Below are 18,753 nucleotides of genomic sequence, written 5' to 3' on the forward strand. Positions count from 1 at the left end.
AAAGATTTTGTGATTAACTCATGTTTTTGAACGCACTGCATCATTGTGAAGTACTAGGGGAGGCAGGTGCCATATTCCCTCTGAATACAATTGGGCATTCAGGGCTGGGCCCAGTGTGTGGGCGGTGGGCCGCTCTGTGTCTAGTCATGTGCACAGTATGTAGCAGTGTATATGTGTACATGCTGTAGATGTGTCACAGCAAGTCTGTTTACAAGTCAGTAGCATTTTCTGTCTTGCATCTTGTAGGGGCATCTGTCCCTTTGTTCCTCTCTGCAGGGGGCTTCAAAAGATACAGGACTGCAGACTCACCGGAGTCAGAACTTCATTGACTTTCATACCTTGATTTAAATGTATCTGATGTTTCAGGGGGTGCGGTGTGAACACCTCTGCCCACCCAAGGAGCTGATCCCAAGAAAAGGGTAGATAGGATCAGACACATGGATGGGGAGGTTGTTTAACCTTGAGTCTTCGAAGGTTGAAGATCTCCTGCTGAAGCCTGATCGTGGTGCCACTGTATGGACTATAGATTTGGGATCATCTACCAGGTACTGTTGTCACCCACTTGAGCTATCAATCTATCACACTACACTACATTTGTGCCCCCTTTTCTTCCACTGCCCCATGAGCTCCTGCACCCCATTACACCTGGTCCTCCTCTTTCCCCCTGAGCTCTCATTACATGTACTGTATGTGCCCCTTCTTGCTCCCATTACATCTGTGCTCCCTCTTATCCCCATTTCACTTGTGCCCCTTCTTTCCTCCATTACACCTGTTCATCCTTTTTCCCCTTGAGCTCTCATTACATTTGGACCCCTCTTTCCCCCTTTACACCTGTGCTTCCTCTTCCCCAAGCTCTCACACTCCATTAATTCTGTGCACGTTCTTGCTCCCATTACATCTGTGGCCCCTATTCTCCATTACACCTGTGCCCCCTCTTATCCTCATTTCACCAATGCCCCTTCTTAATCCACTACACCTGTGCCCCCTCCATTACCCCTGTGCCCCCTCTATTACCCCTGTGCCCCCTCTCCCCCCATTACCCCTGTGCCCCCTCTCCCCCCATTACCCCTGTGCCCCCTCTCCCCCCATTACCCCTGTGCCCCCTCTATTACCCCTGTGCCCCCTCTATTACCCCTGTGCCCCCTCTTCTCCTGAGCTCTCCCCCACTACACTTTATCGCGGTTTCCTTGCTCCCCCGGGCCCAGGATCGTTTCTCCGGTCTCCAGCCACACATCGCCCCCGCTCCTCACCATCACCACGGTGTCGCCGCCGTCAGGAATCAGGCTAACGACTCCCGGGCGAGGCTGCGGTGACGAGAGCGAGAAGTCACATCCCAGAGAGAGGAAACGAAACTACAGACGTGAATCACAAGAGAGACTGAACAGAGAGAGCAGCCCGGGGAGAGGAGCAGAGGCGGGCGGACATCACCGAGCTGCGGGAGAGACCGTGCAATCCCGGGGAGAGGAGAGGAGACACCGCAACCGCCGGAGACTGCTCAGGTGAGAGAGAGAGGGCGGCAAGAACGGGGAGAAGAGAGATACTGTCTGCAGCCTCAGGGAGAAGGTGAAGCGGAGACTGCTCATTATATACAGAGAGACGCCATCCTGCCGGCAGGGACCGCAACACTGAGAAATAGCAACACAATGTACACAAACAGCCACACTGTAACCGCGCAGACACGTGACTCCAGGACTGAGACAGTTTAACACCGGGGCACAGGGTAGTCAGACACCGTGCAGGGTAAAGACACAGGGTACAGGACAATGACACTGACACTTGGGGTACAGGACGATGACACTGACACTTGGGGTACAGGACAATGACACTGACACTTGGGGTACAGGACAGTGACACTGATACTTGGGGTACAGGACACTAATGCTTGGGGTACAGGACAATGACACTGATACTTGGGGTACAGGACAATGACACTGATACTTGGGGTACAGGACAATGACACTGACACTTGGGATACAGGACAATGACACTGATACTTGGGGTACAGGACGATGACACTGACACTTGGGGTACAGGACAATGACACTGATACTTGGGGTACAGGACGATGACACTGATACTTGGGGTACAGGACAGTGACACTGATACTTGGGGTACAGGACACTAATGCTTGGGGTACAGGACAATGACACTGATACTTGGGGTACAGGACAATGACACTGATACTTGGGGTACAGGACAATGACACTGATACTTGGGGTACAGGACAATGACACTGATACTTGGGGTACAGGACAATGACACTGACACTTGGGGTACAGGACAATGACACTGATACTTGGGGTACAGGGTATTCAGTCACCCTACAGGATAAAGACGCTGACACTTCGGGTACAGGACACTGACACTTAGGGTACAGAATATTCAGTTATCTACAGGATAAAGAGACTGACACATTGTACAGGACAGTGGCACTTGGGGTAGAGGATAATGACACTGACACATTGGGTTCGGGATAATGACACTGACACTTGGGGTACAGGGCATTGATATTTGGGGTGTATAACACTGATACTTGGTGTACAAGATAACAGCACATTGATATTTGGGGTACAAAATAATGACAATGGTACTTTGGGTACAAGATAACACCATGGTACTTGAGGTACAGGACAATGACACTGTCACTTTGGGTACACGACAATGACTCTCGGGGTACAGGAAATTGATATTTGGGTACAAAACACTGATACTTGAGGTACAGAATAATGGAACATTGATATTTGGGGTACAAAATAATTGCAATGGTACTTTGGGTACGAGATAATGACACTGACTCTTTGTACAGGATAATAGCACATTAATATTTAAGGGACAAGACATTGACTCTGATACTTGGGCTACAGGATAATGACACTGACACTTGGGGTACAGAACAATGACACTGATTCTTGGGGTACAGGGAAATAACACCGACACTTGGAGTACAGGAGAATGGCACACTGATACTTGAGATACAGGACAATGACACTTGAGGTACAATATAATGGCACATTTATGTGTGGAGTACAGGATAGTGACACACTAACACTTGGGTACAGGACAATGACACTGACACTTGGATTATATGACAATGGCACTTGGTGTGCCGGACAATAGCACTGACACTTGGGATACATGATAATGACACTGACATTTGGGGTCCAGGACAGTGACACTTGGATTATAGGACAATGACACTTGGGGTACAGTATAATGGCACATTTATAAGTGGAGTACAGGATAATGAGACTGACTCTTGTGGTACAGGATAATGACACTGACACTTGGATTATAGGACAATGACACTGACATTTGGGTACAGGACAATGACACTTGGTACACAGTACAGTGACACTTGAGGTACAGGATAATGACACTGATACTTGAATTATAGGACAATGACACTTGGGGTACAAGACAATGACAATTGGATTATAGGACAATAACACTTGGGGTACAGGACAATAACATAACAACATTCGAGGGAGTACACAGTGATGACCAGAACAACAGATCTTGGTTGCTTGCCCCATAGGTTAGTAAATGTCAGTATCTGAGATAATAACTATTTAATGGAATCTTTATTATTGTTCTAGGAACAGCGATGGGGCAATCTCCTGTGCCAGATCTCCCCAATCTGACAAAACTTCTAGAAAAGGTGGAATTAACCTTGGCTTGTGTCACCTGCAGCAGAAAAAAGCAAATAATCACGTACATCTACCAACCCTTGCAGCACAGCTGTTTTGCTCAGCTTCTCCTTGCAAGAAGTAAGGAACGTAGTAGTGAAGAAGATTGGTATGAGGTGAGACAGCGCCCATCGTACCCGCTGCCCGCCCGCTATGATTTGTGCTGGCACTATCGACCTGGAAAGGGTTGTATTAAGCATCAACAGAATTGCACATTTGCTTGGTCTAAAGAAGAAATTCTTGTTTGGTCTTACGAGAGGGAAAATAATCTTGAAAGTCAGCAACTCAGGTCCATTTTACTTCCAGCACCATCACCTGCCACTGCGGGTAAGAAACCGGAGAACTTGAAAGATATTTCGAGTCAATTTGGGGGCCAATTTCGGGACATTTGTGAGCAATGCTTCTATCAGAGCCCACCAAAGGTCATCCTTACTGATTCATGCCAATGTCATCCTCGCCCGATTCCACTTCTCGCTCACATCGTGATGGACGACACTAAGAAGCAGTGTGACATCATTCGTCCATTGCCTTCTTCTTCACACCACATCTGCTTGTGTAGCCAACGTTCTCGTGGACTTCTGTGCTCAACTGAGAAAGGACAGTGCCCAAATGCCCACAGCGAGGTAGAGCTTGCAGTTTGGAAAGCAGAACAGACCTGTGGACTCACCCGTGGGAAGATTAAGGAGGACCAAGAGTTGAATATGGGTTTTTACTGTCGTCTGTGCCTGATTAGTGCCAACACTCAAGAAAGTTTTGAGGTTCACTGTGCTTCTTTGGAACATGGGCGCATGATGGCAGCTGATTCTCTGTCAGGATGGAATCACCGTGCACCACCATATGGCATCAGTCGATTTTCTCTCTGTGAAAGGTGAGTCTCGCTTAAGAAAAAATTAGCTGTCAAAGAATAGGAGTTGATGTCCGGTCTTGAAAATAGAAGATTACTACCAATCTGCAGCATAAAGGGGCTGTGATGCCTAAGAGAGGGTGCAGATAAACATGGGAAACATGTACCACAGCTATTCCTAATAATTATACATTTAATTAAAGTAGGGAGTCAACATGTCCTATTTTTGTTCTCTTCTTTTACCCTTTGTCATTGATGACTCATCAGACATCATTTGCCTAGGGCACTTTTTCATGTTCTCTTGGTGTTTTTGACTGAGAGTTACAGAACCATAATGGGGGTATACACTACCCCATTTAGTTTAGTCATTGTTGAATATACCTGAAGAATATTGGGGGAGTTGTGTTTATATTCTGTCAGAATTTAAAAATTCATTGCATAATTATCAGACTGTATTTCACAAAACATTGAATGCAAACGAACCTAAAGCATATGGTTTGATCCCATTACGATGCCTTAAACTTTAGCACATCAGTAATGTATTGTAGTCTTCTACTGGAAATGTATCGAGCAATTTTTAATTGGAATGTGTTTTTTACTTTTTGTTATGTTAAGCCCTTTGCAGTGTATATATGGGCATGCTTGTCAGAAAGCTCACAGCCAGGAAGAGTTGCAGGAGTGGATTCTCAGGGTCAAAGTCAGCAGACGAACTAAGCAGTTAGTGGTGGAAGAGGGTCTCCAGTCTTATCAGGACCGCCTTGTTCAGGAATATCAGCTCTACAGCAGTGAAATGGAAGTGGTGAGTTATACACAGTCTACCCTCAGTAGACATATATTGCATCTATGAGTGTTTTGTGTTAATAATTGGAACCGTTGTTGCATTTTGTACAACCAGTTTTATTGACGTATTACAGTGAACAATTAAAATTTGCAATTTCTTTGTGTTCAGGGGTTATTTTCTATCTCCTAGTGATCTGAACTTCTAGAGTTTGATCTGAATATGTTTCGATTTTTTTCATTGCAGCTTTCAGAAAAAGTAGAAGGCGTTAAAATAATATGTAACCAACTTCTAAAAATCCATTCCAAAGATAAGAATGTGCAAAGAACATGGGATTTCACTCTACAATCAAAGGTAACTTTTGTGATGTCTGAACAGCCGTTACTGTGCAGGGCATGTCCATGGTGGAGTTACTTTAGTGATGTAATCTATGCTATTTGTGCCTGCCCTAAAATATAACTTGTTGTTTACTGTAGATGCCACTCCTCCATGTTGCCTTGTTGAAGACCGATCCTGGAGCCATTTTTTCTTTGAATGCTGAGGGTTATCAAAAACCCTGCCATTATGCCGGAGGACGTTGTTTCCTGGTTAAAGGGTCTCGAACACAATATAAACTGACCATACACTTCCAATCCTTGGCCTTTGGATTTTTCGAGCAGTGGTTGACTTTGGATTTTGGAATTCGTCCAGTTTTGCTTCAGAAGATCTACATGCAGGTTGGTGGTCAAGAAGAAACCATGAGTTGCCAGGTTGAAAACTCATGCCAACATGAAAGACCACTGTCATCCTCAGAACGTTGGTACCCAGACAAGATCCTCTGCATCCCATGCAAGGAGAGGACACTTGAGGAAAAAAATCTTCTTGAAATATACAAACCTCCTTCGAGGAATCCTTATTATGTTCCATCAACTGCTGATAGGTTGCCACTAACGGTGGTAAACTACCGCCATATGATGCATGGTGGTCTTCTCCAGGAGGAAGCAGCAAGAGAACAGGTGATATCCAGGTGAGAAATAGTACAACAAAGCTCCATCAATAGTGGAGACCTTGCATTAACACCTCTCTTATAGTGCCATAGTGGTAGATAATCACATCCTTTCTGCAGTCATCATTAGCGGGATCGTACTGCATATAGATTTACACAATTCAGGATTAATTTAATAGGAATTTGTCACCAAGTTTTTGCTATGTCATTTGAGGGCAGCCTGGTGTAGTGTAGGGGCTGAGACCCTGATTCCAGTGATGTGTCACTTGCTGGTAACATGCTGTCACTTTAATATAATCACAGTTTTTTCTACTGCTGATCAAGCAGTGATAAGAATGCTGAGCCCTGTATAAATGCGCCCATACCACTGATAGGCAGCTTTTTGTCTATACTGTGCATAGGCAGAAAGCTGTGAATCAGTGGTGGGGATGTGTTTTGATTAGGAGGCACAGGACACCCAGTCCTGCAGTGATAATCTCCTGCTGATAAAACACTGATTTTATTGAAACAGCAACACACATCCTAGTAAGTGAAACATCGCCGGAATCGGGGTCTCGGGCTCTACATCATGCTGCTATCAGATTGCCTGCTATCAGATTGCATAGCAAAAAACCTGCTGACAGATTTCAGTGAGTTCCCTGTAGTGGTAACTGCAGGCCGCTAACAATTTATTGCTGTCCATGCTGGGAATTTGGTGCTGTGATTAGTAAAGTGGAACTCCAGTCAGATTGTTAAGAGTAGCACCACTAACCGTAGCGATGTGTCCTTTTTCATAGGTTAAACTTAAAAGTCTCAATAACCTTTATGAAAATGGTGAATTCTCAAAATGGAATGGAGTTTGCGGCTCCCGGCGAGCTCTTCGCAGAGGTTCCTCTACCTACTGGGATGACTCAAGATACTGAAGAAGGGTATTTACTGCAAAGATCTGTGTCCACGGCCCTCATTTCCCCTTGCCCTATGCAAAATGACAAAGTCTATGAAGTCCTCAAGGACCGCAATGTCGAGTTAGAGGGCAGTGTTTTACTGACATTAACAGAGCGGTGTTGCAAAGAGCTGTCTTTGGAGCCAAATGCATCTGCCCAGCTGGAGATCCAGTTCCAGATCGATCGTCACGAGTTCTGCGTTTACCATGAAGCCGTTGACCGCTTGTTGGATGAGAAGTTAATACTACCAGATCTGTCCAAGTGCCAATTACCAGTCTACCAGGAGAACATGTCATGGGGCAACAAGAAACAGCAGCTGGCAATCTCTTACATAGCTGGATCAGTGACGGGGGATAAGCCAGTAGCCCCTCTCATTATCTATGGACCATTCGGTACAGGGAAAACATCTACTCTGGCCCAGGCTGCTTTACACGTGATAAGACAACCACACACCAGAGTGCTGATCTGCACCCATAATAACAGGTACCAGCGATGTCATTGCGTGATTTATAGGGAATGTGTTAGTTTAGATAATACTTGTATCAAATCATTCTGGAGCATCTTTTCTTGGAACTGTACATTGTATCATTCCTCTGTTATTCCTCCTGGGAATGTATGAACACATTGAGAACTTAGTGTTTTAATTTCCCTAGTCATTGGAATGTGCCCCAACACATTCTAAGGGTATGTGCAAAAAGTAGTAAAAATTAACCTTTCAGTCCATCCTAAAAAATATGAATATGAAATTAGCAAAGTATTTTATTAATCACACTGCAGTAAATTAGTGGTGAATATCTACGGCAATTGGACAACATATAGGTCTCCATTCATTGTCCACTGAAGTATGATGTGCCAGTTCATTAAGAAGTGTGTCAGGACTGGAATACTCATCTGTTGTAATGTATTTCACTTTATGATGAACTTAGCTGTGCCTGGCCATGTACCCATACTGGCAAGTTTGTTACAAAAAAATGGCAAAAGTCAATAAATTGTTTGCACAAATTGTGCAACAATTCTAGCAGATAGAGAATTGGGCCCAAAGGATTTTCTGCAGATTTGAAAATGTATTCGCATGGATTCCATAATTGAAAATCCTCAACAAATAAGTGGAGAATCTACCATGACACCGTCTATGGTTGGAAACATCATGGTAAAGTAATTTGCAGTACTAGTAACAGAGGAGAATACAAGAGTAGGCATTGATAATCTATAGCTATAAAATATAACTAAGGAACTCCTAAATAGGTTTTCTTAACTACATCTCAGTAGAGGTCAACTTTCGATACTCTAATTGCCCTAAAGTAATGTATATTCTTTACTTGGCTTGTCATTTGGGTCCTAGTGCTTTAAGGGTGTGTCCACTTTTGGGTTAGGCTAATGGGGGGCAGTACCATAACAAATTACTCTTGTTATTGGAAAGGTGGCTTTAGAGTCTGGGTCTGAGGACATTGATGGACAGTCGACTTGCACATTCATATTACTCCTTTTCTTTTGCTTTGTCTTCATAGTGCCGCTGACCTGTATATCCAGGAACATTTCCATCCATATGTGGAGAAAGGCCACCCTGAAGCTACGCCTCTGAGAGTGAAATTCATTGATAGTCCCGTAAATAGAACAGAGCCCATCACACTCCAGTACTGCCCTCTCAGCCCCAATAATTCTACCTTTGTCATCCCCCTTCAGCACACTCTTGACAATTATCGCATTATTGTGACAACCGCGGTCACTTCCCGAGATCTGAATGTGCCGCGGGGTTACTTCAGCCATATCCTAATAGATGAGGCGGCACAGATGATGGAGAGTGAGGCTTTGATCCCGTTGGCTTTGGCAAACCATCATACACGTGTGGTCGTGGCTGGAGACCACATGCAGGAGACCCCACGGTTCTTTAATAAAAAAGCTGAAGAGGAGCACACTATACTCACCCGTCTGTTCTCCCATTACCAAGGTAAAGACTCTCAAGTGGCCAAAAGTGGGCGTATAATCTTCCACCAAAACTACCGCTCCATCCCCGACATCATCTCATTTGTGTCACGATGCTTCTACGTTGGCCGCAAAAATGCTATTGAGGCTTGTGCAGACAAACCAATGGAACCCCCAAACGGTAGCCACGCGCTGGGGCTTTACCATTGTCATGGCACTTGTTCACTTGAAGGAAATTCATGGGTGAATCAGTCAGAAATGTATCAAGTGATTGAGATTGTCCAAGAAATTCTCAAACGATGGCCTGAGCAGTGGGGAAGAGTGGACAGAAGGAAAATTTGTGTGGTGTCCCATGGAAGTCAGGTACTGTGGAAAAATGTCTACCTTTTCTGGATTTCATCTCATTGAAGGGTGTTTAAAATAGTTATATTCATGTACATAGGGGGCAGTATTATAGTAGTTATATTCCTGTACATAGGAGGCAGTATTATAGTAGCTATATTCTTGTACACAAGAGCAGTATTATAGTAGCTATAGTCTTGTACAAAAGGGCAGTATTATAGTAGTTATATTCTTGTACATAGGGGGCAGTATTATAGTAGTTATATTCTTGTACATAGGAGGCGGTATTATAGTAGTTATGTTCCTGTACATATGGGCAGTATTATAGTAGTTATATTCTTGTACATAAGAGCAGTATTATAGTAGCTATAGTCTTGTACATAGGGAGCAGTATTATAGTAGTTATAATCTTGTACGTAGGGAGCAGTATTATAGTAGTTATATTCTTGTACATAGGAGGCAGTATTATAGTAGTTATATTCTTGTATATAGGGACAGTATTATAGTAGTTATATTCATGTACATAGGAGGCAGTATTATAGTAGTTATATTCTTGTACATAAGAGCAGTATTATAGTAGCTATAGTTTTGTACATAGGGAGCAGTATTATAGTAGTTATAATCTTGTACGTAGGGAGCAGTATTATAGTAGTTACATTCTTGTACATAGGAGGCAGTATTATAGTAGTTATATTCTTGTATATAGGGACAGTATTATAGTAGTTATATTCATGTACATAGGGGGCAGTATTATAGTAGTTATATTCCTGTACATAGGAGCAGTATTATAGTAGTTATATTCATATACATAGGGGGCAGTATTATAGTAGTTATATTCTTGTACATAGGGAACAGTATTATAGTAGTTATATTCTTGTACATAGGAGCAGTATTATAGTAGTTATATTCATATACATAGGGGGCAATATTATAGTGACTATATTCTTGTATATAGGAGGCACAATTACAGTAATTATATTCTTGTACGTATGGAGCAGTATTATAGTAGTTATACTCTTGTACATAGGAGGAAGTATTATAGTAGTTATATTCTTGTACATAGGGAGCAGTCTTATAGTAGTTATATTCTTGCACATTGGGACAGTGTTATAGTAGTTATATTCTGTACATAGGGAGCAGTATTATAGTAGTTATACTCTTATACATAGGGGCATTATATAATAGTTATACTCTTTTACATGGGAGACAGTTTTATAGTAGTTATATTTTTGTACATAGAAGGCAGTATTATAATAGTTATACGCTTGTACATAGGGGCAGTATTATAATAGATATTCTTGCACGTAGGGGCAGTATTATTGTAGTTATATTCTTGTAAATAAGAGGCTTTGCTAGGTGAAGAGAATGGGGCATCAGACTGCGCTGCTCGCCTGTCAGGATAATGTAACAGAGATGTAATAGATGTAGATAGATGTAATAGAGAGTAGACTTTATTTCTACGCTTTCGTGGTGATTACACCACTTCCTCAGGACAGTCTAGATAGACTGTCCTGAGGAGGTGGTGTGATCACCACGAAACGCGTAGAAATAAAGTCTATTCTCTATTACATCTACTTGGACTTCTCTGGTACATTATACTGACAGGCGAGCAGCGCAGTCTGATGCCCCATTCTCTTCACCTAGCAAAGGATCATCACATCGGGGCTTGCAGCAGCTGCCAATGCTAAGTGCAGTGGTTGTGTCTTACACAACCATAATAGGTGAGTGAATTTATTCTATCTCTCACGAATATTCCCTTTATCTCAGCTAAGACCCTATGTGCGCTCTATATTCCTTCTAGCTACCTTGTAAATAAGAGGCGGCATCATAATAATTGTACATAGGGGCAGCAGTAGATTAATACTTGTACATAATGGACAGTATTATAGTACTATTCTTGTACATAGGAGCAGTATTATAGTATTTATATTGTACATAAGGGCAGTATTATAGTAGTTACCGTATTTTCCGGCGTATAAGACGACTTTTTAACCCCCGAAAATCTTCTTAAAAGTCGGGGGTCGTCTTATACGCCGGGAATCGTCTTGTACGCCGGTGTATATGGTGGGTGGGGAGGGGGAGTGATCCTGATGACGAGGGGGCGTCTCACAGGAAAGTGAGTAATCCCCATTACCTTATCCTAGCGGTGCAGCGTGGGGGTGTCAGTGCTGGGAGCGGCGGCGGCTGCTGTGCTCTGGTGCGGCGGCTCCTCTTCTGTGTGGGGCCTCTGTGCTGTGGGGTGGCGGTGGCAGCGGCGTATCTTTATCCAGTTGGGGCTCCTCCGGCATCTCCTTAGCCCTGGAGGCCCCGCCGCAACTCCATCGGTGCAATGTGGTGGCCTCCGGGAAAATGGCCGCTGCTCAGATTCAGATCTCGTGTCCCGAGATTTCGGGACGAGATCTGAATCTGAGCAGCGGCCATTTTCCCGGAGGCCACCGCATCGCACCTATTGAGCTGCCTCCGGGAAAATGGCCGCTGCATTGCACCGATGGAGTTGCGGCGGGGCCTCCAGGGCTAAGGAGATGCCGGAGGAGCCCCAACTGGATAAAGATATGCCGCCGCCACCGCCACCCCACAGCACAGAGGCCCCACACAGAAGAGGAGCCGCCGCACCAGAGCACAGCAGCCGCCGCACCAGAGCACAGCAGCCGCCGCCGCCGCCGCCACTCCCAGCACTGAGACCCCCACGCTGCACCGCTACGATAAGGTAATGGGGGATACTCACTTTCCTGTGAGACGCCCCCTCGTCATCAGGATCACTCCCCCCCCCCCCCCAAAAGGCACATATTCACCGGCCCTATAAGACGACATAGGGTGTATAAGAAGACCCCCGACTTTTAAGAAGATTTTATATTTTAACTGGTAAAGTTGGGGGGTCGTCTTATACGCCCAGTCGTCTTATACGCCGGAAAATACGGTATATTCTTGTACATAGGGGCAGTATTATAGTAGTTATATTCTTGTACATAGGGGCAGTATTATAGTAATTATTCTTGTACATAGGGACAGTGTTATGGTGGATGTTTTAAGTTGTGTCTCTCGCTTTTTTCCTCTTCAGGTGAAGCTGATCCGACAGGAGCTTCGCAAATTAAAGCTATCTGATGTCACAGTAACAAACTACAGCAACATTATTGGTATGTCCTCCCTATAATGAAACAGTTCAACTCTTTTTTTAAAGCCTCTTCAGAAGTTTTTAAATTGCTTTAATTAATTAGCGAGAAAAAAAGCAAGTTTGCATTTGACTTGCTTTTTATCTCTGCTGTCATTCTCTTGCACTGAGCTTGGCTTCTATTGCCTGGAGAGTGCGCAGTAGCTACATCCCAGGAGAGAGTTAGCTCCTTACATACCAGCCACCTCTCTCCAGACCATTTACTTCAGTTAGCTTCTCACCTCCATCCCCCTCTCTTTCATCTTTTGGTGAGTTATAGTTATAAATCACCAGTCGGCAGCTTTCAGAGCAAGTCTCCTAATTATGCCTTTCAGTTCCCAGAGCTGTATGATTGTTTAAATGCATTGTTATCTCTATGTGCAAATGCAGGTATAACAGTGTAGACTCAGAACAAACCACTGATAGCTGAATGTGTTACAGCAGACCGTGTGCTGAGCTGTATTGATCTACTAGTACTACAGTTCTATTCACCAAAGCTGTCACTCGAGGAGAGGCTGCCCTTCTAGAAACCTGGAAGTCAAGAGAATACCCCTTTAAGTTTCTAAGTGACAGGTGTAGGGTTAGTTTCACTGAAAACTATATAACCAGAGAGTTACCATGTGGACCATGCTAATGTTGCTCTAGTTAGATTTAAATGCAGATCACCAGTAACAACTGAGCCCAACCTACTGCCCAATTGTTCAACCTATGGCAATTTTGATCAATTACTCATGTTTTATTTTATATTACATTTTATTCAGCTTTCGTTTTTAAATGTACTAATCTTTTTTACAATTCTCCTTTGCAGGTTGTGAATACTTTGTCATCATTCTTAGCACTGTTCGGTCTGTGGACAGTCTGCCTGTTCAACCTCCATCCACATCTACCTTCAGCTTAGACTTTTTCTGCGATCCTCGAGTTCTGAACACGATCCTGACACGTGCTCGTGCCCAGGTCATAGTAGTTGGAGATGTGGTGGCCTTGTGTTCATTCGGTGGGTGCAGCCGTATCTGGAGGAACTACCTGCGGGATTGTGTGAAGGCAGGGAGTGCTGTGCCAACAGACCTTAATGTGGAAGAAATAAAACAGGTCGTGTGTGACCTGGAAGCCTGGAGGCTGCCGCAAGGAGAAGAATACACTGATGGAGACACCGACTCTTGGATATCTGACTTGGACATCATTGCTGAAGATGCGATTCTTCAGGAATTGCTGGATAGCAAAACAGAGACTTTTGTCAGTGTGACAGAGGAAGGAATGGTGGAAATTGAGCCAAGGACCAATATAGTACAAAAAAGAGACCAATATACCCACTTTTCTACTCATAAACTTGAGCAGTACCTGAAGTTGCAACCCAATACCTACAAAGTTTGTCAATTGATCAAGGAAAACTTTGACCGTGGCTATGCTGTCACTGTTGAAGAGCGTCCACCCCGACGCATAAATATTACTGGTCGCCTCAACTGTGGACTCGCATTTAGTGGGGACAAAGTGGTTGTCCAGTTGTTTCCAAACACTAATAATCAAGCCGGAAAAGTTGTTGGAATCTTGGAGGCAGGAGAAGAAAATCGTCGCTTTATATGTGTCATGGACCCTAGGGATCATAAGATTATGATTCCCATTGACAGATCAGTCACCAAGATTTTTTGTCCACCTTGTAAAGGAGACCCAAACCTAATTCCAATCCGTAAATTGAAAGGTAGTCATATTGTTACAGAACGTTTTCAGAAGCTGACCAAGGAAATGGGACGGGGCCAATTGTTCCTGGTGGAAGTGGTAACTTGGCGGGAGGGTTTCTACTTTCCCCTTGGCATCGTAAACAGCATTTTACCTCCTGTGCTAAGTTTAGAACAAGGCCTTAACATCCTAAACTTGGAATATGGGATTGAAAATGGCAGTAATTACCCTGACGAGGTCATGGCAGAAGTAAAAAAAATTATTTATTTCAACAAGGACAAAGACAGAAAGGACTGCAGAAAGATTCTTACCTTCACTGTGGACCCTGCACATGCCAAAGACTTGGACGATGCCATCTCTGTACAAGATTTAGGTGACCACTACGAGATTGGTGTCCATATCACGGACCTCACTGCTGTGATTCCCCAGGGTAGTGCTTTAGACACTGAAGCCAGAAGACGAGGAGTCACCTTCTACTCCGCTATACATGATGCAGTCCATATGCTACCACATAAGTTGTGTTCAGATCTATGCAGCCTTAAGCCAAATGCGGACCGGCTGGCAATATCGCTATTTGTGAAAGTGAAGAAGGACACTGATGAAATGGTGGATGGCTATTTTTGTCACACCATTATCTGCTCTAAACGTCAGTTATCCTATGAGGAGGCCAATTCCATTCTGCAAGCTAAGACAGAAGATGCTCCAATATTTAGCACAGTAGAAGGTTGCTTGTGTATTGCTGGGAAGTTTTCAGATGTCCATCGCTTGTTCCGTCTTGAGAAAGCTTCTAATTACAAACAGCCTGATGAAGATCGTCCCCCAGGTTTTAGGAAAGCTCAACTGATGATTGAGGAATTAATGATAATGTATAACAGCTGGGTGGCAGACTATCTAACCAGCAAAGACAAACTGATGAATCTCACACCAGTACGATGCCAGAATGGGCCAAGCTTTTCAAAGATTGAAGAGTTACGAACCAAGTTTCAGCACCTTCTACCATTTTCTCCCTTCTTGTCACACCATCTGCTGGATGTTCCCGAATTACCAAGTCCCTCATCTAAACACAAAGTCAACATGCTAACCTCAGTCTGGAATCAGCTGCAAGATGCAGCAGAAAAGGAAGACCATGTCAGAATCACTGACCTTCTAGCCACTGAAGACCTGCACCCTCAGCTGAGCTATGCCGTTCGAGAATTTAGAACCCAACTGGGCCGTTCATTTTTCATCCAGGCAGGCTCACCAAATGCCAGTGGGCATTACTCCCTCCAACTATGTGCCTATACCTGGGCTTCATCGCCGCTTCGACGTTACATGGATATTGTGGTACAGAGATTGCTTCGAGGAGATCTAGGAAAAATGTCAACATCCCTCATTTCCCCTAAGGAGATGGACTTAGTCTGCCTTAACTTTGATTTGAAGGTTAAAAAGAGTTCATCCTATGAAAGGAGGGGGCATGCACTCAAATTGGCAATATCCCTCCATAAAGAAGTGCAGCAAAAAGTGGCAGTGATCATTAGTGCCGATGCCAGGAATAAAAGTGTTAAGGTAGCTTTCCCACTAAATGGAGATTCCTTGTCGAGTCCAATGTCACTAGATTATAGCAGTTTGCAGCCAGTAGATAAACCAACATCTATAGAAAATGGCTCCAGTTTGACTTGGAGACGCAGGATATATTCCTACTCAACCTACCGAGAAAAACCTCTAAAACAAAATGTACGCAAAGACATGATCTCCTTTAATCCCAAAGCCTGGCATGAAGCAGTCTCCGCAATAAGCCAGGGGAAGTCATTTCAGGCAGTAAATGCCTTGAAACAAGGTATTGAAAAATTTGACCCCATGAGTTTTGTGGACCACAGTCCCTGTGGCCACTTCTTGGTAGTTACACTTAATTTGCAACCAGGGAACTGTCTTCCTATCCAGCTGTGCAGCGTTCTTGACCGCGGGTTACCTTTGCCCAGTCCTCAGCTCTGCTCTCCGGCACCAGGAATAGAACTTTGCTTGGAACATACATCTCGACCCATTGACTGCTTCTCTAGTCTGGCCAAACAAGCTCCTCTTCAACGATACCGAACCATTAAAGAATACCAGTCAGTGTGGTTACCACTCTGTGCCATGGAAGCAGTGGATTCAGCTGTCGGTGAAGGTGGTGGAATATTCTTGAGAGATGTCCCTGTGAAGTGGAAGAAAACGGGTGGTAGCACGCAAGCGGTGGGACTGAAAGGATCCTTTAAACTGTCCTCTCATATAATTCAAGATTGTGACCTTGACATGGACTTTCGTAATTGCTACCTTTGCATTCGGATGGAAGGGTTGAAGAGATGCATCACCTCAGACCCCTCAGAATATGACACCTACACATGGGTGGCACACGGCCTTACTGAAGTCAGCAAAGATATTTCCAAAGAGGAAGGTGGCAGAGTGTCCTTCTGTATACATCAGGCCACCATGAAGGAAGTTCCCAAAGCAGCCTTAGGACAGGATGCCAGACTCACTATGGAAATCATACCAAAGCTGCTACCAGACATGTAAGAAAAAAAATCCTAATCCTAAATTCCTAAATGGTAAATCTTCCAATGTATGCTGTAGAGACCTAATCTATCTCACGTCTGAAGGTTTGTTACAGTTGTATCCAGTCGACACAATCCAGTGTGACACCAGAATGACAGATTTTACCTGTACTGATATGCTGTAACTATCAAGAGAGAGATTTGTGCTGCCAATCTGTTCACTCATAGATGGGACTGTCTAGAATGGATTTATTGTAACAAACCTTCAGCTGTGAGAAGTATCTGTTCAGGACTGGTTTTCCCTTACCGGAAGTAATCAGAATGTCTTCCTTCATTGAAACCAAGCGGAGAACCTGAAAATTGCTAAAAAAATTCAAGCTCAGAGTATATTGGGAAGTTGCAGATTATTTTTGCTTCAAGATTAACTCCTATAATGAATACAGTTAATGAATGTGAGCTGAAAAGTACAGTTGTAAGGATATCAGTATCTGTAAAGCACTTAAGTGGGTTTTCCAGGCTTATCATATTGATGATCTGGTGGTCTGACACCCTGCACTCCCACCAATAAGCTATTATTAGCTTGAGATGGGGCTGGATATAAACAATGAAGGAAGCTGACCCGCACCGCGCCCTTCACTGTGTAGTGGCCATTCCCGAGTACTGCACGACAGCACGTATTCAGGAGCTGAGCTGCCAAAACACTACAGGACATCAATAACCTGGAAAACCCCTTTATGGCTGGATCTAAAGACCTCAATAGGTCGGCTTATCACAACTGTTAAATTGCACAAAAATGCAGCCCAAAATCCTGTGCTATACTTGTTCTGCATTTTGGGCTACATTCCCACAATGAGATTTTGGTGCGGTTTTTGATCTTTCATGTTTTTTTTTTATATCAAATTCGCAGCATCTTACAGTTCCAGCAAAGTGGATGGGATTTCTAGAAATATTGTGGCCATTGCGCTTTCATTTTACTTGGCGTAAACTGACCTGCGGTGCAAGTTTCACATCTGCAGCGTGTCAATGTCTCTTGTGGGTACGCTGAGGTTTCTGTGCAAATTTTCTCTATAGACTTGCATTAGATGCTTAACATGGATTCGCAGGTAAAAATCGCACATGCGTTTCCACTGCAGAAATATATAAAAAACGCGATAAAAACGCAGTGAAAATAATGCAAATGTCCTAATTTAAATAATATGTTAACAGGATTCCCTTTAACAGTTAATGCCTTAATTTTAAAATTATATATATATATATATATATATATATATATATATATATATATATACACAATTTTTTTCTGTGTATGTCATATCTGTTGTTTATCCCTTCAGACGTAAGGAGGAGGCTGTGAATCAGCTAAATGGCGCATCAGACCTGGTGAAATGTATTGTCCTGGGAAAGCAGGTTCCTGATAAAGGTGCGTATTGACCGGCAGGAGGGGAAAGGAGATGTGGACGTGTGGCTGGACAGAGACCAGTGCAGGAGTGACTGTGCGCTGTGATACTATCGTCACATGTCAGATACGGATATTCATTTCTGATTTCCTGTATTGTAGATTTGAACGTGAAATTCAAGAAGCAAAACTCGTTCACCGTCCCCGAGCTCTCTGCCGGGTTGAATGTCAGTCAGACTAGAGCTGTAAGCAAAGCCCTGATGCAGCCCTTCACTCTCATACAGGGACCCCCTGGTTAGTGCATCTAAAACCATCATGTGATAATGTCTGCTGAGCTTCTGTATCTAACCCTATCATGTGATAATGTCTGCTGAGCTTCTGTATCTAAGCCTATCCTGTGTGATTCTGTATGCTGAGCTTCTGTATCTAAGCGTATCATGTGATAATGTCTGCTAGGCTTCTGTATCTAAAGGTACCGTCACACTCAGCGACGCTGCAGCGATATAGACAACGAGCCGATCGCTGCAGCGTCGCTGTTTAGGTCGCT

At 43.8% G+C, this 18,753-nt stretch overlaps 1 protein-coding gene across 2 annotated transcripts in view; it reads left to right on the top strand.

Moving 5' to 3' along the window:
• The first annotated feature begins 1,196 nt into the window (after window positions 1-1,196).
• Window positions 1,197-18,753, top strand: part of HELZ2 (helicase with zinc finger 2) — a 43,516-nt gene continuing 25,959 nt past the window's right edge. Inside the window, exons 1-11 of one of the 2 annotated variants that reach the window (XM_077253015.1) lie at window positions 1,197-1,563; window positions 3,597-4,554; window positions 5,146-5,329; window positions 5,555-5,662; window positions 5,785-6,314; window positions 7,070-7,699; window positions 8,725-9,502; window positions 12,540-12,615; window positions 13,438-16,828; window positions 18,145-18,230; window positions 18,369-18,500. In XM_077253015.1, the coding sequence (XP_077109130.1) occupies window positions 3,605-4,554; window positions 5,146-5,329; window positions 5,555-5,662; window positions 5,785-6,314; window positions 7,070-7,699; window positions 8,725-9,502; window positions 12,540-12,615; window positions 13,438-16,828; window positions 18,145-18,230; window positions 18,369-18,500 (6,865 nt within the window). In that variant the 5' untranslated portion in view covers window positions 1,197-1,563; window positions 3,597-3,604. The remainder of the gene's footprint in view (window positions 1,564-3,596; window positions 4,555-5,145; window positions 5,330-5,554; window positions 5,663-5,784; window positions 6,315-7,069; window positions 7,700-8,724; window positions 9,503-12,539; window positions 12,616-13,437; window positions 16,829-18,144; window positions 18,231-18,368; window positions 18,501-18,753) is intronic. The other variant, XM_077253014.1, reaches the window with a different exon arrangement.

This window comes from Ranitomeya variabilis, chromosome 4 (assembly GCF_051348905.1).
Source record: "Ranitomeya variabilis isolate aRanVar5 chromosome 4, aRanVar5.hap1, whole genome shotgun sequence".
Classification (NCBI taxonomy): Eukaryota; Metazoa; Chordata; class Amphibia; order Anura; family Dendrobatidae; genus Ranitomeya; species Ranitomeya variabilis.